Below are 23,446 nucleotides of genomic sequence, written 5' to 3' on the forward strand. Positions count from 1 at the left end.
ATCTGAACTATCAAGGTGAAAACAAGGGATAAGCATGTAAATGGTGAGCAGAAGAGGAGACTAGTGATTTTGAAGCTAATCTCCGCCCCCCCAATTCCTTTGTAAGAAAAGCATTTTAAATAGATTAGAACAATTACATAGTACAGTACACTCGCCAACAAGAATGGCATAAACAAAATACATCGATTATAAAATGAAAGAATCACCAAATTGGGCCACTGACTAACACGCATCAGTACTCCTATATATTCTGACGCAGGGAAATAGTTAGCTGTTGCTGCTGCTGAACTGGGAAAACTTTCAAGTCCAGTGAATTTCACTTGCTTTCTCCACAGGGAAAGGAAAGTAGGAGCCATCCAAGCATGAATAAAAGAATCATTCCCTAACAGCTGTGATGATAAACCACTATGTTGTACTATTGTATATTTTTCCCCTTATGAACCACCACCTATATCGGAAAATTTTTGGTCACTGCCTCCTTTCAAGCAGGGTGCACCCTCAAAGCAGCACACTTCATCTATTGCCCCCTTTTCTCCAAAAACAACCATATTATATACAAAAAGGTTACCCAGTATTGCCCGCAACCTCAGCAGCTCTCTGCCTCATCATCTCCATCACAGCAGCCCTTCGTCGTGAATCAGACTGCTGCTGAAGTCTCCTCAAATGTTCTTTCAAGTCCCTGGAAAAACGCATACATATATGAGAATTTATAATATAATATCACCCCAACGAAGTTAAAGATTTTAAGATAAGGTTGATGCATAAACCTGCAGCGTGGAACATGGCATTCTGATTCTTTGCATGCCCGAGCATGAAGTTGAAGGAGATACCACATCTTTTTACACAGGACACAGCCTCCAGATGCACGAGTTTTGCACTGTATCCCATGCCGGAAAAGACCTTTCACCTTGCGACAATTAGGATATTGGCAATGTGGAGAACGGCATTGTGATGCATGTACCAGAAGATCAAGCATTTTCCTTAGCTGCAATGTCAAATAAACAATTACATTAGATCCTATTGGCTTGGTACAAATGCTGATGAAAAAATGTAGTGTTAAATCATCAAGTTTCAAAATAGTCATCCTAACATTGATTCTTGAACATTGAGGAATTATCAATTCCATAACTTCTCATATATTTCCACAGAACAATTTGTGAAAGAAAATGCTCATAACACATAGATGAGGTCAGGAACTTTCTTGGTTTAGATTCTTTAGGTTGTGAACCAACCAAGAGTAGCAGTAACTTCGTGAAATAATATATAGACCATTTGATGGCGTAGGGAAGTCTACATAATTTATTAAGAGTAGAAAAATTGCAATCACTTGTAAATAGGTACCTGAAAATGCACAAAAACTTCACAGCATATTCCATTACTCTTTTCATATAATTAAGTAAAGCAACAGGTTCACAGGTCTTTATATATAACAAATTAACAAATGATGAAGCAGCAAGATTTACCGAGAACATGCAATTATATTTTCAAGATAAGAGTCAAAGGTATAAAAAAGAACAGAGAAAATGTATTGTACCTGCAGAACCCTCTGTTGCCTAGCTTCCTTGTTCTGTGCATCGCGCTCTGCCAGGGATGGATGATTCGTCAACTTATGAGGATGATCCATACCCCCATCCTTCTGATAACAAGAATTGCATACATCATAATCAGGGCAAACCTCACAATGCCAACCTTGACCCGTTTCGATGTCAAGATGACATATATTGCATGTTGTCACAAATGCAGGAGCAGTTGGATTATGGAGATGGTAAAGGACCATCATTGAGGAATGTTTAGCCCGGCGTAAAGTGTCATATTGATAATGGTTTCCTTGACAAAGACTCAAAAATGCCTGTCTCGTGTCAAAAAATTCACTCTCGAGAATTTCATCTTTATCCTTTGTGTCAGCAGGTACATCAGTGATTTCAACCTGCAGAATTTAACAGTGTTGTTTCATAGTTAAAGAAAAGGAAAATGCTTATACTCAGCACCAAAAATGAGCTTCAAATAAGGACCTTTTAATATACATTGAATAAAAGTGTTTCTAGGACCAAGCAGCTTACATGATAGAATGCATGTTTTTCCCTTTGGTTGATGGGATGTCGCTCTCTTTCTTCACGTTTCTGTTCTACTTCATAACACCTTAGGAAACACAAGCACGGAAATCAGTAGTTTTAAAATCACTAAAAGAACATATAATTAGGAAATGTAAAGCACTTTTTTAAGAGCCATCAATTGAAAACAGAGAAGACCCCTAGCTCTTCAATTGAAAACCCTAGACCCCTAATTTCCTTCATGTTAAGTTGTAACACACACATAAGTAGATTTCCAAATCACTTGTACCAACGCCTTTCAAAGAAAGGTTGTTTACTAAGCCCTTAAATAGCTTGTATACATATATAGAGAGAGCTTATGAGGAATTATGCTACTCTAATTCTGCATTTATTCATTTAAGTAGTTACAGTAGATTCTTGTTTACTGTTACACAAAAAAAATTGCAATAATTTTACATAAATTTTTCACCAGACAGTAATGCAGGTGAAGATTGAAGATTCTTACTTGTCACAAATCTGAAAGTTTTTGCACTGGTTGCAAACCCAATGGGTGCCCGATACCATAAGAATACAACAATGAGAACAGCAAGGCTGCAAGTGAACCATGATAAAGTCTTCCTTCATAGGGCAAATTGTCTCACCAAGCTGGAGATAGAGTTTTGTAAGAAGAAAATCAATTATAATTGCTTAATATAAGGACATCATAACAAGCTCCAAGGGTCTGGTAGCAGGAATTGTAGAGTAACACATACAATAACATATGATAAACAGCAGTTGATTGGAAAATGATATTAAGCTGTAAGATATAGAGGATAGGAATTACTTTATGCATCAGTAGCAGATCCTTCGATGCATTACCAGAAAGATCTGCCTGGCCAGATGCTTTTAGAGCCCTTTTTGTAATGGTCTTTTTGGTACTTCCCTTCTTATTTTGTTTTCTCCCATCTTCATCTTGATTAAGCTGATAGATTAAATCCTCTGCAGCACCAGGCCAATAATCCCCATCAAAGTAGGGTAGCCTAGCTGCTGTGACCTTTGCCTTACATTCACCAGTAGATATGAAGAAATGGTCATACAAATTAGTGAGGTCAACAACAACATTTTCCTTGGCTGCTTTTCGTAACATCACTAAATACCTGGAAAGAAATAGACATTCAGTGAAGCACACTAAAAAGTCAGGAAAAATAGTAAAACAACCTATGGAATCTCTAGTTAGAAGGTATTTTGCTCACCATTCCCGGAGCTTGTCAGATTTTGGTGTTTTCTGGATTTCTGGATGGCAATACAATATATAATCCTCACCCTTTAACGGAGGGCAAGCCCATATGTAGCAGCTTGTAAAACCCCTTTTCTTGCAGTATTCAAGGTATCCAATCTGCGGAATAAAACAGGTATAATAGCCAACAACTCCAATTACAATTCCTAACTAAATGAACTGTTCATATCCTCAGATCATTTGAAAATAAGATAAATAACTAATTAAAACTAACCAAAATTTCATGGTAAACAAATGTACGGAGAGCCTCTCCAGTCACTGCTTTAATCTCAGGTCTGAAGTACTTCACAGAATCCAGATATGAAAGATAGACACGACGCTGATTTGGAAAGTGAGCTTCTGATCCGAATTCTTGAACATACATGCCAAATAGGCATACCTCAACACCTTCAATCTTCTGAAACAGCAAAACTACCTGAAAGAAAATTTTTCAGTGAATAATTTCTGCAATACTAACACCCAATGCTTTTCTGAAGCTTATGCCTGTACATTTAACTCAAACATGGTATCCTGCAAACCTTAGACTTATACGGGAATTCAGTTGGATAATTCTCCTCCCGAAATATCTCAAGAAATCGCTGCTTCACTTCCAACTTTTTGTCAACTGATGAAACAACTCGGACTACAAGTGATTCTGCTCCAGGAACCTAAGATACAGATTGGTAAAAGAAATTAGATTGCACCAACAGCCATGCATTAATGGTCTTTAAGAATATAGGACTCCATGGTCATTTTTTTAAGAGTATAGGAATTCATATAAAAAATAATTGGAGCATGGGAACTCAAATAGAAATCTGATGAAGTACTTGCACCAAAATCAAGATTCTCTTTACTCTTGGTGTAACAATCTTCTTGCATGCTCATTTTTTTTTATCAGAAACAAAGTATAAACCACAACAATTTCATAAGCATATACCTATTTAAGTTAAACTTCTTTCAATATAACATGCACTGCAATCATAATTTAATTATTACTAGTCCATATGTTAGCAGTATAAAAATAAACTCAGTTGATTTTAAAAATCAGCTACTAGAAGAAACATCACGGGACACAGCATGATGTGTAACTCACATCATCAAAACTTTTCCCCTGTGCCCTGGCCCTATCCTGTCTTTCCTGCTTCAGTGTCCTAAATAACCTCTGCTCTATATGATCACTGAGTATTGTTCTAGGTAGATCTTTAGCCCCCAGAACCGCACTTTGTGGTAAAGGCTTGCGCTCTCCTCTTTCGACCTCTGTTATGTAGCAATTAGGGCAAGTATATTCAGCTTGCCCACCATCATTCCTTCTACCATTAAATAATGCACAAATTTGGTGTTGCCAAGCTTCACATTTGTCACATTGAACCCACTGCACAAGAATCAAAGAGTACATTGTAAAAGCAATTGTTTGAGACTGTCATGTAGCAGGAGGACAGATACAAGACAAGATAAACGCACCCATTCTTCAGTCTCCTCATCATTTTTCTTCTTCTCGAGTCTTGCCTTTGGAATAGCATTCCCATCAGCAACAATAGTGTCCCCACGAGCCTCATTATAGCATGGAATACAGAAATAGTGTCGTGTATCACCAGCTCCCATAGTATAAAACATTGCATTCCGCTTAATGCGAGCACCACAGGGTGTACAGTATATTGGTGGTGGTTCAAAAGTAAGCTTTTCAACTGCACACAATTGACAAGAGTTCTCACTCATTGAATGCTCCATTGCTTGGTTCTTTTCTGCCTTTGACTTACTCTGTACAAATCAAAGTGAAAAACAAAAACTGTTATCATCCAACCAATATATTTACTCGGCACAGATGGTAATTTTAAATCCCTTGTACATGCAAAAGAGAACCATATTACTAACAGTAAAAGATCCTGTAGGTTAGATCAAATATTTGGTTATGAAAAGTTTGTGGGCAAAACAGAAGGTTTGTAGCACATGAAGCAGAAAACAAGAAATTTCAAAAAGATCACACATTGAGTAAATACAAAGAGCTTAGACTCATTCACTATGAACATAGACATAAACATAACTAAGTTCTCGACAGCATTCAGGACCAAATATTCCTGAACAGTACAGTTCCCATTGACAAAATGGGAAGACAGATTAAAGATCTGAATATTAAAATACACCATAAAATATAGCGGGAAGGTAATTATAGCTTTGTAATGTAGCTTCTAGCTTCATGCTTAAACAAGAATATCACACTTGTCTGGGAAAACGCTATTTACTGTAGAGATCATCCCACTGATGAAGCTCGAAAGAATGGAATGAGAAGAATAAAAACAGATGCATAAGCTTACCTGGCCAACCCACTGCCTGAGGCCTATAATATGCTCCCTCACTTGTTCAGGCGTGAACAGTTCAGTCAATGATACCCCCTTTATTTTTGGCTTCCCAGACTTGGTTCCAGCTGCATTTTCAGCAGGGCGTGTAGCATTTTCTTGCTTAAGTAGATGAGTTTCTTTCTCAACTTTAACGTTGTCCTGCTTAGCTAAACTGGCAGGCTCATCATGTACCATGGATTCATCTGCAGGCATTTGGCTGCTGACATCATCCACGTTATCCTTTTTCATCTCACTATTACTAGGACTTCCTTGTCTAGAAATTGCAGGTACTTCCAACTTCACTTCCATGTACTCAGACTTAACCAGCAGACAATTATCACCATGCTTGTGATCTTGGTGCTGGACATCCAGGGTTACATGAGCATCACTGACTGCAGATGCTGATATGACAGAAACTTCAATCTCAGGTTTAAGAGTTTGGGAAGATTGCTCAATCTTCATGCGTTTTAGAGAAGGTTGTAGATTTTCAGAGCTTTCAACAATTGATGGAGTTCTTGAAATCAATCGGGCTGCATTGTCTCCAGTATCACTGCCTTTGCTTGGCAAACCAGAATCTAAGGCTGGAAGAGTGCGGGCCTTCATTTGTATATTTATTTGTGCCTCTAGATAATTTCTAACAGGAATACAAACAGGGCAACCTGAATCTCTGCAGTGCTTAAAGTGATGAATCAATATCCTGGTATGCTGGCATCGGGGATATGAGCATGGAGTGGAGTTGCATCTGTCCATGTGCCTCAACAGCTTTTGGACAGTAGTGCAGTTGGGGTCAGGACATTGACCTTCTGGGGCAGGACATCGCCGGGCATGCCGCAAGAACAAAAGCCACTTCTGTTGATTTCTAAATTGCCGGTCACGGTTAGCGTTTCCAGATCTATAGGTGACACCATTTGAATTTTGGGGCTCTGATGTGCTTCTAGGAGGTACTGTTTGGCTGACAATGGATCCTTCTGAAGCTAAATTATTACACTGGGCTTCACCTTGCCCGGATATTCTCTGGAGGAAATCCTCTTGGACATGCTGCTCATGTGAAATGCTCCCTGGCATGCGAGTCCGGTCCTGAGATTGTGGATACCATTGACCTGGCAATGCTGAATCTGATTGTGTCCCAACAGAAAGGCCATTAAAATTATTTTGAGACTCTGAAACCAACTGATGTGGATGCAACATCTGTTGCATTTGCTGTGAATTTTGTGTCAATGATGAGCTCATGTCATGCTGTCGGTCTGGATGAGGGGGATTCTGCGCATTCCTAGAATGGTCTCCAAGCACATTTTGCTGGAATTGGTTTTGCAATTCAGATGTTTGAAAGTGGTCTGAGGTTTGTGAGTGCAAAACATCATTATGGTGCTCCATTCCAGGCTCACGCTTTACTTGACTGCTAGGATCAGATATGAGCAGAGACTGACCAAAAGCATCATTGTTCAGCAGATGCTGATGCTGCTGACTTTGCTGCTTCTGTAAACGTTGCTGTTGAACAAGTTGCTGCTGTTGAAATTGATGAGGATGCTGCCGAAGTTGTTGCTGTTGGTGAGGATGTTGTTGAAGTTGCTGCTGTTGAAGTGAAGACTGGAAATTCATCTTTTCAGACTGATCAAGTGATTGAAGCTTTATATGTCCAGCTTGATGAGGGGCATGCAAATTAGACTGATTATTTACAAGAGAAGAGTTAGTTTTGGACATAGACTGGGCATTCATCATTGATCCAACAGATGTTACAGCACCATATATGTTTCCAGATCCAAGAGAATCAGCATTACTCATCCCATATCCATCACCTGGTAAGAGATTCATCTGCCATTAGATGTTTCTTTTTTCCAAAAAAAAAAGATTAAAAAAATAAATAAATAACAATTTCTGAAGTTACTATGACATGATAAAACTTCAAAATGAGGATGAAGTGGAGAGGAAGGTTACCTTGCATTAGTTGTCGCTGATGTTGATCAAACTGCTGTGGCAATGGTTTAGGCGAATTCACATAATGTGTGGAAGTCATATAGCCCTCAGAGGTACCAGGCTCATTAGCAAGCGGTATATTATTCCCCATCATCCCCATACCACCATGTAGGGCCCCATTTGCAAATCCATAAGATTTCTGCTGCAAACCAGTCCTAATATTGCTACCCATTTGGCTGCCAAAATTTGCCAGTATGCGACTGTTCTGACTGCCAATGTACTGCTTTGGCTGCTGTGTCTGTGATACCATGGCAGAGTCAGCAGTCGAAAAACCACCACTGATATTAGAAGATTCCACATTCATGTAAGACTGATTGTTGTTGTTGTTGTTGTTGTTGCTGCTGCTGCTAAATCCAGGAGTTGGAATCATTTGGCTTTCCATTCTTTGCACACCCATAGATGACATATTTCCACCAGAACTAATGGAAAAATTGGCGGGTGACTGCTGATAGCCATTAGACAGATTTCCTGCAAGCATAGATTGTGTGACATGGTCGCAAAGTAAACAAAGCAACAATTAACAAGGAAGATTACAGGTGCCACAAGGCTTCAAATTACCATCTGGTCTACCAAAGGAACCATTGTGCATGCCACTAGATGGCAACAGGCCCCCTGTGTTGGCAGCTATAGGTGCTATGCTATCACATCCACTGGAAGAGATCATCATGGTATCTACAGAAGAAGTCATCATATTCGAATTCCCACTATTTGACATACCAGGAGTTGGTATCATGGTACCAATGGATGAGGAAGAATTAACGAGCTGTGGATGCCGTTGGTTTTGACTATTCGCAGGGGGGCGCTTGAGCAGACTACTCAGACGACTCTCTAGGGTATTCATGTTCAAATAATCATCCTACAACAAAGATTTGATTGCAGTGTAAATTGAAAGAAAGAAAAAAAACACTGAAGAACAATCAAGGAATGAAATCCAGCAAATTTGTATAAAAATCGTATAGCGGTTTACATTTAAGACAATTCTTAGGATACAAAAATTCAGCCTTTTTGAGTAGAACACTATTTCAGTGATCAATTTATCCTCTTTCTTACAAGAAGTAGCATGAAGTTATATCTCTGGACTTGACAATGGGGACACAAAAATAACAGTCTAAATACACGCATAAATAAAGGGTTAGATAGAGAATGAGAAAAACCTCTGTCTGAGCAGCTTTAAATAGACCCTCCTCTAATCGTTTGGCGAATTCCTTAAACCTTTGTTTCTGTTGATCGCCAACCGGCTGAGACTGCTTCTGCAATATAATTGAAAATCTAGAAAGACAGTAAAAAATAAAGGAAAAGGGTCAGTAATAGAAGGCATGGATATTCCCATCTCGGAGATAAAAAAAAATAATAATAAAAGGGTATAGATGTAAAGTTGGGTACTAGAATAAAAAACTAGAATTGTCATTTCCTATATCTCAATAGCCATAAGTGTTTGGTAAAGCGATGCAGGTGCTTTCGCTTTTGAGAAGCATAATGCTTTTTCCTAGCAAAACACATTACCAAACAGAGCTTAGTGTGTTAAACCATGCTTCTATAAATAGCAAATACAACGGACATGAACATATACATCAATAGCAATCAAATTCAGATATTACTGAAATAGCTCAAGTTGAACTAATATGGGAAGTAAAGGTGAAACTGACAGTCTTACATTTTTTGTTGCATAAACCAGCGATGTCTATGAAGCTCAGGTTCAGCATTGTACACATTAACAGAATGAGCACGGGCAGCAGCAACACCTCCAGTGGTAGGAGCTGATAAATTCTGCATCTGTTGATTCCCATTTTGCTGGGGCTGTAACTGATTCTGAGCCTGCCCGGAGATTTGCCCGGACAGATGCGCTTGCACATTCATCTCCTTCTCCTTTTTTTTACACCAATAACTGACTATTACTTTTACTACTACTACTACTACTTGTAATTATCATGCTCTCCAACTGCAACAGCCAAACAAACAAAACAACAAATCAAAAAGGAAACGACTTTAAAACATTAAAAAAGAAAGAAAAAATCACTACTTTGAATCGCCCACTACTCACTACATTGATTGATCACATAAAAATGATGAAATTGAAATTAGGGTAATTGATGGAATTGATTTTTAAAAATAATAATAATAATCAAAGTGAATTGAATTGAATTGAAGATAGAAAATTGAATGAATAGAAAGTGAATTGAAATGGTAAGCAAGAAAAACCCTAAAACAATTAAACAATTAGGTAATTGAATCGAATCGATCAAATTTTAGAAACCCTAGCAAACCTGAAATTGACGGAAAGAGGGAGAGAGATCGCAAGCAAAGCGAAGCTTTAACCTTCGAATTGGAACTCGATAACTGATCGTCCAATCGCGCGACAAATTCGAATTTTTTTTTAGTTTTAATTTTAGTTTTTTTAAAGAACGAAGGACGAAGATGGAAATCAATCAATCGGAGAATGAAGATTATTGATTTAATTCAAAAATAATAATAATAAGACAAGACAAGACACCAAAACATGGACATGGACATGGACATGGACAGAGATTCAGTTTGGTTTTTCGTTCGTTTGGACGAGGAAGGAAGAAAGGCAGGCTGAGTTGAATTTTCTTTCTTTTCTTTTTCCTTTTTCTTTTTCTTTTTCTTTTTTTTTTTTAAGAAGCGATGAAGAGAGACAGACGACACCCGGCACAAAGGGTTTGTTTTTCTTCTGTTTTTTAGGGTTGCGAAAATAGAAGAAAGAAAAAAAAATGGGAGTTTATTTAATTAAAGGAGAGAGGAACTCATGTGGTCTAGAGGATAAACCAAGATGGTGGGAAGTGACGTCAGTGCCCCTCCATTTATCTTTAATTTTCACTACACTTCTTTTTCATATGTTCAAGAATGTTTGGATCGGCTAACAAGATTGGCACTCGATATTTAAATGATTATTAATTTTAAAATTTATTAGATTAATTAAGGTATATAAAAGTTAATCTAGATATTGATGTTAATCAAAAAAAAATATTTGAATAAGATATTTTTTATTTTAAAATATTTTAAAATAATATTTTTTTATTTTTTAAAAATTATTTTTAATATCAGCATAATTTAAAAATAAAAAAATTAAATTTAAATAAAAAAATTAAATTTAAAAAAAAAACATGGAATCATTTACTTCTTCTTTCTAATCTAATACTTTGACTTTGTATCATTTTTCTGCCGTGTGCTTACTATTTTGAGGATCTTGGTTCGTTGCCTTTGTTTATAAAACCTGTTTGTTTTTGTGTTTTAAAAGTGTTTTTGATAAAATTTAAAAAAAAATTATTTTTTTATTAACTTCAAATTAATATGTTTTTAGTGTTTTCAAATCATTTTGATGTGCTGATATCAAAAATAATTTTTAAAAAATAAAAAAACATCATTAGCATGTATTTTGACACGAAAAGCTATTTGAAAAGCAACCGCAACTATACTGCCAAACAAATCCTATAAATGGGTGACGTGAGGACTATATCGATTGAGTCAAGAAATATAATCAGTAAATATGAAATCATATGATTAGGTTGATGCGTTCATTCTTTTACATTATTGTATTCATAATCCTTTTAAATTTGAAGAATTTTTAAGAATATATAAATCGTGCAAAGTAATTATTAATAAAAATCCATTTATTACTGATTTTTTATAGTATTTAGAGTATGTTTGAGATTGTAATATAAAGTGTTTTTCAAAACATCTTTCATTTGAAAATATTTTTTATATTTTATATTTTTTATATTAATAAATTAAAAATATTTTTAAAAAATTAATTTGATGTATTTTTAAATTTAAAAAGCACCCTAAAATAAAAGCAAAAGCTCTAATGTTTTTTTTCTTTTTTTTATTATTAATAGACTCATTCCATTTTCTCCTTCATCTTGAAACCATTTCTTTTTTAAGTTTAATGTGGGTATCTGGATCAGCTTTGCGTGCACTTCGACTAATCTCACGGGCCCTAAAGTTAACGACTATGTAAGTCTTCAGTGGCCCTGAAATTTATAGGACTCGAACTGATGATCTCTAAAGATAAAATTTAGAACCTTTTTAGTTAAACTACACCTCTTAAGGTTATCTTGAAACCATTTCTTGTTAGTTTTCATGGAGTCTTGGCTAATTAATAGCTTGACTAGAAGCTAGAGGTAGAAGATGATGGGAGAATATTGCCATTTGAGACATTTAAGAAATGAAAAAATAATAACACTCCTTGCTCACAAGCTTCATTAAAAGGGAGAGGTGTGTTCATATCGTTGCTTCTGCTAATGATATTATGAAGAGATAAGTCATTTGAGAAATACTTTAGGGATAATTGCCAAAATCAATTTTGATAGAAATTATATTTATATGTGCAAAACAAACACACACACACACACATATATATATATACACATATACACACACACACACACACACATATATATATATACATATATATATATATATGTGTGTGTGTGTACAATAATATTATATAATATATAATAATCGGTTTCTTCAAATTGCAACCATTATTTAGACAATTATTTAAGAAGACACTTTTTTTTTCTAGTTGTAGTTGTATTTGATTAGTTTAAAGAAAAAAAAAAGAATATTGAATCATATATTTAAGTATAATTTATATTATAAAACACAGCTGTATACATAGCATAAAAATTGAAAATGTAACATTAGAGATATATAATCTTACAAAATATTTTCAACATAAAATCATTAAATATTTCTGTATTTTTTAAATGAATATTTTAATTTGGGGTTAAGATGGAAAAATATATTGATGGGTTTTTTAGATAAGAATTTTATTCAAAGGAGGTTTAATAATTATCGTAATATTTTTATGTAGAGAGAGAATAAAGAGAAGACATGAAATCATAGAGAGGTAATAATTGATTAATGAAGGATAATTAATTATAGAAAAGGTAATACAGCTACTGATAATTAGCTTCGTATGGAAAATAAATAAAAATAGGATTTGGCTAACGAGTAAAGCTTCGAATTAATCATCACTTTCGTTATAGAATTTATCGTCAACGCCTTAAGATATTACCATATAAATTAAAACCTATTTAATATTTATAAACAATATCATTTGTTTTTATTCAAATATTTGATTTTTATTCCTTTTTTTTAATCAAAATCCACCAATAAAATGAAGGCACAATAAATGTATTTAGATAATGTTTAGCAGCATTCCAGGAGCATGGCACCTTCAACGGAGGAGAAGAAAAAAATATAAACATCCTACATTATATTTAGATATAAAGACTTCAGAAACAGAAGGCTAATTACAAAAAGGATATGATGGTTCCATCCCATGCAAGAGCCAAAAAAACAAAAAACGAGAGAGCTACCACTACATTTTTGTGGTTATGCATCTTCGATGGGCTCCTCCTTTGCTTGAATTCCACGATGTCCTTCAGCTTCACTGCCCTCTGAGTCCATCAATCCACGGTCCCCATTTTCAGGCACAACCTCCTGTGGTGCTTCGTCCACAACCCAGTCATCCATTGGATCAATCTCTTCACTAACAACATCGCTTCTGAAACCAGATCGTTTGTTTTGCACCTGCAAGTTGTAATGAATGAACGTTAAGTCCCTCAGTCTTTGTTGCCCGATAGGGTTCCTTCTATCCGTGAGGAGCTTCTCAGCCATAATCCTCTTCAGGCCATACCTAGATGCGCCATCACAGGTTTGGCTCAGAATTCTGACGGCAAATCTTTGCAGCTCAGGACATTGTTTCCCATAGGTACACCACCATTGAGCTGCATTCAAATTTACAGGGGCGTCGAAGTTAAAAACTTAGTTCATGGCCAAGTCAATGAAGCAATCAAGATTAGAGGGAAGGGGGTAAAAGGAAACAAAGCGAAGGAATAGCCTTTACCTGGAGAAATATTGGTTCTTTTGACAATTGCTTTTCCCTCTTCAAAAGAACCTCTAGCATGTCTATACTCGTCAAGCTGAAATGTTATTTTTAGTTGAGTGCGCTGGTCTGCCACCATACGAACAACGCAACATAACAGCCCAAATGTAACCTCTGGGTCACTGTAGAAATCAGATGAATAGAACAGACATGGGTTCAAATAATAACCAGCTGCATGTAGAGGGCTATGGAGATGCGTATCCCAGATGTCATCTATTGCTGTCCAAAAAGGTGTATAATCTGATTTCTTGTTTTTGAATTCCTTTTTAATTGTCTCTTTTACTTGATCCATGGTTTCATATATGAATCCCACTTGCGGCTTATCTCCCTCATTAACCAAGCAAAGAACACGCAGCAGTGGCACGGTTGCTTTTGAGGCCATCTCAGCTCCACTCCAGAAGGAGTGATCCCCGACCAGATGAGCCACTCGCATTCCCTCCACAGTGGAAGACCAGACTGAGGTCTTCCACTCAAATGAATCAAACATTTCCTCCAAGTTCTTCTTTTCTGATAGAATATTCTCCAAGGTGAAGAAAGGCATTGCCAACTTCATCTTGGAGGGCTTTATCAAGTCGTAGTCATCCATATGATTTCTCATAAGTTTCAAAACTTTTTTATGTCCATAGATGAACTTCGTAATGATCTTTGCCTTTTCCAGTGTTCTTCTGATGGAATCCATTGCCCCGATTTTTTCAAGCATGAGCTCAATGCAATGAGATGCACTCACACACCAGAACACACACCAATATCTTTGCATAAACTGCTCGCCTACAGCCCCCACCCAGCCTACTGTAGAAAAAGCTACAATTTGAACTACGTTGTCAATCCCAACCTCCTCAATAACTCCTTCCAGCAACAACTGTAAGGCATTCACATCATCAATGATAGCTGAAACATCAGCTGAGCGGAGATAAGTTGGACCCCCAGGGCATTCCACAACAAAACTAACCAGGTTGCGACCCTTCTCATCAACCCATCCATCCAGCAAAACACTGCACCCAGTGCTTGCCCATGAACGACTAATCTCGTTCACATATGTTTTCATCTCCTCTACTTCATCATGGAGGATCCATCCTTTCAAATCTTGTAAAGAAGGAACCTTATACTCTGAATGACCATCATCAAGACTGGCATTTATCATTCTCTGGAAGCTAGGCAAAGTGGAAGCACTGAAATCAAAACCCGTTTCGTAAAAGAATCTGCCAATGCATCTTTGAGCTTGCCTTGACATTACATTTTCCTTTGCTCCACTACTCATGGCTCTTCTTCTATTATTAACTGAAACATGTTCAGTCATATCATCTTCTACCACAGAGTGCATCTCTGCATGCATTCCACTCCCACAACCTGTGGTTTGATTGGCATCCCGCTTCTTACGCTTAGCAGCATTCAAGTCAGGGGAACAATATCTCTTCCAAGGGAGATCTGGGTGATACAGATTCTGAACTTCATTGTCACGACTCGCTCTTTTAGTTTCTAACAACATGCTTCTGAATGATTCCCTCACATTTTCAGCGACCTTTTTGTTGGTGGGAGGAACCACTGATGGTGGCTTTGAAACACTCAGAGGGGATAAAACACAAGGTTTTATTTCAAGAACGCAAGCTTACAGGAGCTAAAATAAATACAACAAGCTTAACAATACACACCCTCTTTCTTTCTCTCTAGTGTTTCTCTCTACTCTCTCTACTCTCCCACTCATAATAACATAAGCTCAGCTTGCTATTTATACACGAATTCAAAACAAGAAAATTCAACCTTCAAGTGTGAAGGCGGCTGCGGACGGTGGTGTGAAGGCGGCTGGCGGCTGGTCGGTGGCGGCTGGTCAGTGGCAGCTGGTGGTTGCCTTCCTTGACCATCTAGATTGAGTTTAATATTCAACAAATCTCCCCTTTAAACTCAATCGAGAGATATCATGCCAAGCATGAACTTTAATCGGATAAATACTTCTCTCTTCAAAGGCTTTGTGAAGATGTCTGCAACTTGATCATTTGTGTTGCAAGATATTAGTTGGACTTCTTCATTCTTCACATGTTCCCGAATAAAGTGATGACGTGTATCAATGTGTTTGCTCCTCTCATGATACACTGGGTTCTTTGCCAATGCGATTGCTGATCGATTGTCTATATAAATCTCCGTAGGATTTTCTTGAGGAAATCCCAAAAACTTCAGCATATTCCTTAACCATATTGAATGGCATACGGCTGAGTTAGCAGCAACATACTCAGCTTCACAGCTTGATAATGTGACAATCGATTGCTTCTTGGATGACCATGTGAAAGATGTGTCTCCCATGAAAAAGACAAACCCTGTTGTGCTTTTCCTTTCATCCAGATCTCTACCCCAATCACTATCCGAGTAGCCTACAAGATTAAAGTCTTTACTTGAGGTATAAAACATACCTTCATTCATTGTGCCTTTGATGTAGCGAAGAATTCTCTTGGCTGCATTCAAATGAGACTGGTCTGGTGTCTCCATGTATCTGCTGACGAGTCCGACCCCGTAGAGTATATCCGGTCTGGTACATGTCAAGTACCTTAAGCTTCCTACTAAGCTTTTGAAGTAAGTTGGATCAACATTTCCAACCTTACTCTTCCTCAATTCCACTCCATTCTCAACTGGAGTTGATACTGGATTGCAGCTTTCCATCTTGAACCTTTCAAGAATATCTTTGGCGTAACTGCTTTGGGATACAAAAATCCCTTCTTCTTTCTGCGTTACTTCCAAGCCAAGAAAATGTGACATTAAACCAATGTCAGTCATCTCAAACTCCTGTACCATGCTTCGTTTGAAGTCTTCAAACATGGTAGGGTTGTTGCCGGTGAATATCAAATCATCAACATACAGGCACGCAAATAAGATGCTGCCATCTGCTCCTTTCTTCACATATATGGCGTGTTCATATGGACATTTCTCAAATCCATTATCTTGAAAATACCTGTCAATTCTGGTATTCCAAGCACGCGGAGCTTGTTTCAAACCGTAGAGAGCTTTCTTCAACTTGTATACTTTGCCTTCATTTTTAGCATCAATGTATCCAAGTGGTTGTTCAACATAGATCTCTTCTTCTAAGAAGCCATTCAGAAATGCTGACTTCACATCGAGTTGATAGATCTTCCATCTATGTTGTGCAGCTAGTGAGATCATCAGTCTGATTGTCTCTAGCCGGGCTACTGGAGCAAATACTTCTCCATAGTCAATGCCTTCTCTCTGTTTGTAGCCTTTAGCTACTAATCTGGCTTTGTATCTTTGCACTTCTCCTTTTGCATTTTTCTTTGTCTTGTAGACCCATTTGACACCTATTGCTTTCTTGTTTTCTGGTAGATAAGTCAGCTTCCAGGTATCATTCTTCTCAATGGCATGTATTTCTTCATCCATTGCTTTTATCCACTTCTCTTCTGTGACAGCTTCATTGAAGCTTAATGGGTCACTATCTGCAAAGAAACAAAACAAATTTGTATCTTCCATTACTTGAGTGGCGTCGTACAGCTCTTCAAGATTTCTCATCCTTCTTGGTTCTTCTGATGAGGATGCTGATGGTGGTGTTGATGATGATGCTCCTGGTGTGTTCCTCCTGTTGAATACAGGGAATCTGTGTACCGGACTTTGTGGTTCAGCTGCTGGCACAATCGGTTCTTCGACAAGTACTGTTGGTACTTCTTCACCTTCAAGGATCAAATCAATATTGATCCATTTGACTGCTTCTTTATCATCATTCCATTCCCAAGATTTATCTTCTTCAAAGATAACATCTCTACTCATAATCACCTTCTTCGTGATGGGATTATACAGCTTGTATCCCATCCTTCTTTCACCATATCCGACAAAGATGCATTTCTCGCTTTTATCATCAAGCTTTCTCCTTTTTGCATCTGGGATCTTTGCATATGCCACACAACCAAAGACTCGTAGATGAGTAACACTTGGTTTGTGACCACTCCATGCTTCTTCTGGAATGACTCCTTGCAAACTTCTGGTTGGGCAGCGATTCAGTAGATACACTGCACATGATACAGCTTCAGCCCAGTATTGCTTGGGCAACTTCTTTGCTTTGAGCAGACTTCTTGCCATGTCAAGAATCGTGCGATTCTTCCTTTCAGCTACACCATTCAGCTGTGGTGTATAAGCAGGTGTTGTCTGATGTCTGATGCCTTGTTGTGTACAATAGGCTTCAAAGTCATTTGCTGTATATTCTCCACCTTGATCAGATCTCACGGTTCTGATCATGTAGCCACTTTGCTTCTCCACAATTGCTTTAAAATCTTTAAAACAATTGAATACTTCTGACTTCCTCTTCAGAAAGTATATCCACGTCTTTCTGCTAAAATCATCAATAAACGTGAGGAAGTACCTATTTTGTCCAGTCGACATAGGCGTTATTGGGCCACACACATCTGTGTGCACTAACTCCAGTGGCCTCTTTGCTCTCCAGTTGACTTCTTTGGCAAAACTGGATCTGTGATGTTTGCTGAGGACACAACTCTCACAGACTTCATCTGGATGATCAATGTGAGGCAAACCTTTGACCATCTTCTTGCTTGCTAGCATCTTCAGACTTGTGAAATTCAGATGTCCAAGCCTCAGGTGCCAAAGCCATTCTTCACTGTTGGTGATGGCACTCAAACATCTTGCTGCATCATACTGGATGTTCAAAGGAAACATCCTATTCTTGGACATTTTCACATAGGCCATTAATCTCCCATTGTTGTCTCTAATTGCCAGATGACAATTCTTCGAGTAAAAAGTATAACCTCTCTCCATAAGTTGACCTAAGCTGATCAGGTTCTGCTTTATGGCTGGGACATAATAGACATTGGCGATGTAGCTGGAATCGCCGTTCTTCAACTTGATTGGGATGCTGCCTTTACCTTTGAATGGAACCTTTGAGGTATCTCCAAAAGTAACTAGACCTTGCTTGGTCTCATCTAGATCACCAAATAACTCTCGGTAGCCACACATGTGATTGCTGGCTCCAGTATCTAGATACCATATATTCTCCTGTTTCTCGCCAAGTTCTTGTTGGACAAGAAATGCAGCTTCTTCTCTGTCATCCTTCTCTGCATAGTTGGCTTGCTCACGTATCTCCAACGAAGCTTTCCTTTGACATTCAGTGCTATAGTGCCCAAATTGATTGCACCTATAACACTGGATATTTCTCTTATCACGGTTATTGTAACCGCCTCCTCTTCCTCTAGGAGTGAATGCTTGTTGTCTTTGGCCTCCTCTGGTGGTATTTCTGCCACCTCTTCCTCTGAAGCTTGTATTCCAAGAACCTCTTCCTTGGAATCTCTGGAATCCTCCTCTAGATTGTTGACTTCCTGCTTGAGCACTTGTTGAGGTCTCCCCTTGCTCATATCTGTCCTTGAGAGACAGCTTTGCTTGTAAGGCATGCTCAATGGCCTTATCTCCATTTCGCTTTACAATCTTCTGCTCATGAGCTTGCAAAGAACTCATAAGTTCATCCACTGTCAACTTGTCCACTTTCTTGGACTCTTCAATAGCGACAACAACAAAATCAAATTTTGGATCTAGGGATCTCAAAATTTTCTCAGTAATTCGAGAATCGACGATGGCTTCTCCATTTCTCCTCATCTGATTGACTATCACCATAATTCTTGTGTGATAATCAGAAATAGACTCCGAGGACTTCATCTGCAATAATTCAAATTCACCTCGCAAAGATTGAAGACGAATCTTCTTGATTCTGTCGGCACCTTTGTATTTTTGTTGGAGAGCCTCCCATATGTCTTTTGATGTTTCAGCGGAAGCTATGATCTCGAATGTATCTTCATCAAGACCTTGGTAGATGATGGTCTTTGCTTTGTTGTCCTTCTTTCTGTTGACTTTCAGGGCTTGTTTCTGTGCCTCTTGTAAAGCTTCTTCTTCTTCTTTGGACTCTGGTTCATCATAACCATAGTGTACAATCTCCAAACACTCTTGTGAACCAAGGAATGCCTTCAATCTGATGCACCAACTATCATAGTTGTCTTTGGTCAGCTTCGGGATGAGTGTTTGTGTACTTTCTGTAGTCATTTTGCTCTTGGAATGACTATATCTCCTTCTGGGACTTGAATTTGGCAAAACGGACACTGTAGATCGATCCGAAATGGTCGAAATAGTTGTGAACCGGTCTGACTTTTTAGAAATCAGGTCAGAAAATGGGTGAACCGGTCCAAAAACCAATTCTGGGCGTCGGGCGGTTCGCTGGGTTGAACCGGGAATATTCTGTGGAATATTCTATCGGCTCGGCTTCGGCTAATAGCGGCTCGGCTTAGCGGCTCGGCTTGAAAAGGGAATATTCTCGGGAATATTCTTCGGCTCGGCTGGTGGCTCGGCTTGAGGCTTGGCTCGGCTTGGCGCGTCGCGGCTTAAACGGCTCAAATATGGCGCGCGTGGACGTCACTCGTCTTCTTCCTCTGGCGCGCGTGGGTGCGACTGGGCTACAGTTACCGTAACTTCAGGAGGCGCGTGTGGATCACCCCGGTGTCCGATTGAGCTGATTTTTGCGGCAGTGAGTTCGTATGGATGAGCTCTACACGGTGGAATGATCAAAACTTGTTTTTGACAACTTTGAAAATTCGGCTATCCCAGAAAATACTTCTGTTTTCTGACGAACGGGGCTCTGATACCAATTGTTGGTGGGAGGAACCACTGATGGTGGCTTTGAAACACTCAGAGGGGATAAAACACAAGGTTTTATTTCAAGAACGCAAGCTTACAGGAGCTAAAATAAATACAACAAGCTTAACAATACACACCCTCTTTCTTTCTCTCTAGTGTTTCTCTCTACTCTCTCTACTCTCCCACTCATAATAACATAAGCTCAGCTTGCTATTTATACACGAATTCAAAACAAGAAAATTCAACCTTCAAGTGTGAAGGCGGCTGCGGACGGTGGTGTGAAGGCGGCTGGCGGCTGGTCGGTGGCGGCTGGTCAGTGGCAGCTGGTGGTTGCCTTCCTTGACCATCTAGATTGAGTTTAATATTCAACACTTTTCACATGGCACTACATCCCCTCGTATACCTCCTACGTGGTACTTAAGACGGGAGAAACCACTCAGTACTTTACCACAGTAATTGCATTGAACTCTTTTCTTTTTCTCATCAAGAGCAGCACCATGATCATGAATATTAATGGACACTTCACCAGCAGTCATCACGCTAAATTTAAGAGAAGAAGGAAATCCTTAAAATTGCGCAATCTCAATTTAGCAGAGAGCCCTCAATATGTGCAAAGTGTTCTCAGCAAGCTTCCGCTGCAAATCCACACAAAACAACTCAAGGGAATACAATTGCAGAAATAAATAGACCTGTCAAGTAAAGCCCATTTGGTACAAGCACATAAGAAATTAGACCAAAGAAGAAAATTTTCATCTTTAGACATAAAGGCCTAAACTTTACACATCAGAGAGTGAAAGTAGAAGAAAAAAGCCTTTTGGGGCTAACAATAACTAGCTTACCCACCAGAAAATAAAATATGTACAAATGAGAAGAAACAGCATGGTTTTACACATTCAAGAGACCAAAACAACAGAGAGAGTGGAAAAAAAAAAGGTACCTTTTAGAGTCCAGACTTCGAAAGCTAAGAGAATGGGGAATAGTCACAAAGAAGGAAGACTGAGAATTTATCTCCAAGAATCTATCACTCAGTCGGCTTTTCTTTTATTTGCAGCTTCTCTCTCTCTCTCTCTCTCTCTCTCTCATTTCTGCGTGTTCTCTAGTCTGTAACTGTAAAATGGTTTCGACTGAGAATCCCGAGGGCATTGAGGACACGTGCTTGAATCTATGTTGAATTATGTTCTGTCATTAAGTCCTAACCCAACTCCACTCGAATAAGATTAACGCGCCACCAGACCAGTTGATGGTGATGCAGATGAGGTGTTGCCATTGGAGGCGCTGCGGTTTGATCATGGCAATTGGCAGGTGCCGTGTGTAACAAACAGCACAAGCGACACTACTTTTTGAAAGAAATGCTAAAATAAGGCCCTTTACATAGGTAGAATTAACAGGGTGGTTGAATAATCATGTTTATACAGTTACAGACCTGATATATCTTTTGTTTTGGTACATATTTTTTCTTACCAGTTCATCTCATTATTAGCTAGTTCTCCCTTCCTACCTTGTTGGCGAGGCTGGCTTTGTATTCCAATGGCCTCAGAAATCAGAAACGATATTCTTAGACAATGAAACTGAATCATGAGAAGGAACAAAACTGCTAGGAGGAACTCAAGATAGTTAAACCCAAAAGATAACGTTTCTGCAGGCAGCGTAATAATTGTAACTAGTAGTTTCACAACATTAATTAACGCAATGTTTGTTTTTTTGAAATTTATTTTTTAAAAAATTATTTTTAAATTATTTTTGTATTTATTTAATATTAAAAAAGTTGATCAAAGAAAAATATTTTTTAATAAAAAAAATTTGACTTGATTTCCAAGAAAGTATTTTCCTGAAAAATTTGGACGGAAAACACTTTCTGAAAGTTATAAAAAATTTAAAAATATCATATTATTATCTAATTATATCAAATTTGATTCTCAAACTTTTGATTGTCTCATATATATATATATATATATATATATATATATATATATATATATATATATATATTTAATTTCATCTCTTAAAATTTAATTTTTATATTAACTTTAGTTCTCTTTTTATAAGTGTTATTTGTTTTTCTTTTATTATTTTTTTATTGAAATTTTTTATGTATCAAATTTGGTTCTCATTCTTTTGATTATTACTTATTTTATTTTAAATAATTTATGAAATTTTAATTATTATTATTTTAATTTCCTCATTTTTCATTTTGTTTTATTTTTTTAAATTTGATCTCTATTATTTTGATTATTATTTATTTTATTTGAGATAATTTATTAAATTATATTTATTTTTTCAATTTCATTTTCATTCAAATTTTTAATTTGTAAGATTTGTTCCTTATTATTTTAATAAACTTGAAAAAAATAAAATATTAATAAGTTATTTTTCAGTTTATTTTCCATGACATAACTAAATACTGAAAATTATTTTTCAACTTATTTTTTTATTATACTATCAAATATCATAAAATAAATTATTTTTTAAAATTTATTTTTTTAAAAAAAATATTTTTTAATAAACAAACAGAACCTAAACAAACTAATATCCATGGGAAATGACCCCTCGAGGATCCCATCCCTTCCCTTGGTTGCCTGCCTGCATTATTTATGTCCATGGAGAATTAAGAATTAGTGATGATGTTGAAAGATCTTCATTTGATTCCCTTTTGATACGATATGGCCACCCGCATCCCCTAGCAGTCCCTGTTTCCAAGATGGAACTAGCATTATACAGGTGCAGGATTGACAAGGATCAGCCACAGCTGACAAAATTAGATGGAATGGTTGAATAATATAAATATATTTTAAAATTTTATTTAATAATTTAAATTATTGAGTTGAGATAATTTTTTAATATAGTATTAGAATTTTAATGACTAAGCAGTCACGAGTTTAAATCTTTTTATTTCTATTTATTTGATAAAAATTAAATACAAGGTAAAGTGAGCATATGTAAGTTTCAAGTTCAAATGACTTTCACTTGAAAGGGTGTGTTAGAAAATAATATAAATTATATCCTAAGACTTTACCTAACAATTTAAATTATTAGATTGAGATGATTTTTTACGTATAAAAATGACATGGCTTCTTTTTTTTTTTTTTTTTTCAGTTGCATGGAATTAGCACCGATCTTAAAAGTTAGGTCCTAATGACTTGGATGAAGCTCGGTATGCAAGGAACTAGTTCACCTCAAAATGGTGGGAAACTTACCAGAAAGGAGTGCCTGTGAGAAAGCCTGCAATGATAATAGAGACACATCAAGCCTTCCAGCAGCATCAAGCCCATATCGTACATAAATAGGTGGCCCGAGGCGT

General features: G+C 37.3%; 3 protein-coding genes across 3 annotated transcripts in view; all 3 read right to left on the bottom strand.

The window, feature by feature from the left end:
• The window catches only part of LOC133673070 (histone acetyltransferase HAC1-like), a 54,852-nt gene that overhangs the window by 19,966 nt on the left and 11,440 nt on the right, over positions 1 to 23,446 (bottom strand). The gene's annotated exons all lie outside the window — the stretch shown is intronic.
• On the bottom strand, positions 99 to 10,328 carry LOC133672283 (histone acetyltransferase HAC1-like). Its single transcript, XM_062092660.1, has 17 exons — positions 9,881 to 10,328; positions 9,271 to 9,555; positions 8,771 to 8,885; positions 8,175 to 8,472; positions 7,578 to 8,084; positions 5,619 to 7,438; positions 4,768 to 5,064; positions 4,400 to 4,678; positions 3,846 to 3,974; positions 3,542 to 3,742; positions 3,284 to 3,426; positions 2,875 to 3,187; positions 2,557 to 2,696; positions 2,061 to 2,139; positions 1,535 to 1,927; positions 768 to 985; positions 99 to 679 (listed from the first exon to the last, which is right to left on the bottom strand). Exons 2-17 carry the CDS (start codon positions 9,471 to 9,473, stop codon positions 565 to 567), a joined length of 5,250 nt encoding a protein of 1,749 aa, XP_061948644.1. The 5' UTR covers positions 9,474 to 9,555; positions 9,881 to 10,328; the 3' UTR covers positions 99 to 564.
• LOC133672800 (uncharacterized) lies at positions 12,829 to 21,801 on the bottom strand. Its single transcript, XM_062093332.1, has 5 exons — positions 21,086 to 21,801; positions 20,521 to 20,783; position 20,327; positions 13,489 to 15,046; positions 12,829 to 13,369 (listed from the first exon to the last, which is right to left on the bottom strand). The coding sequence occupies exons 2-5, from the start codon at positions 20,682 to 20,684 to the stop codon at positions 12,975 to 12,977; spliced, it is 2,118 nt and encodes a 705-aa protein (XP_061949316.1). The 5' UTR covers positions 20,685 to 20,783; positions 21,086 to 21,801; the 3' UTR covers positions 12,829 to 12,974.

This window comes from Populus nigra, chromosome 14 (genome assembly GCF_951802175.1).
Source record: "Populus nigra chromosome 14, ddPopNigr1.1, whole genome shotgun sequence".
NCBI lineage: Eukaryota > Viridiplantae > Streptophyta > Magnoliopsida > Malpighiales > Salicaceae > Populus > Populus nigra.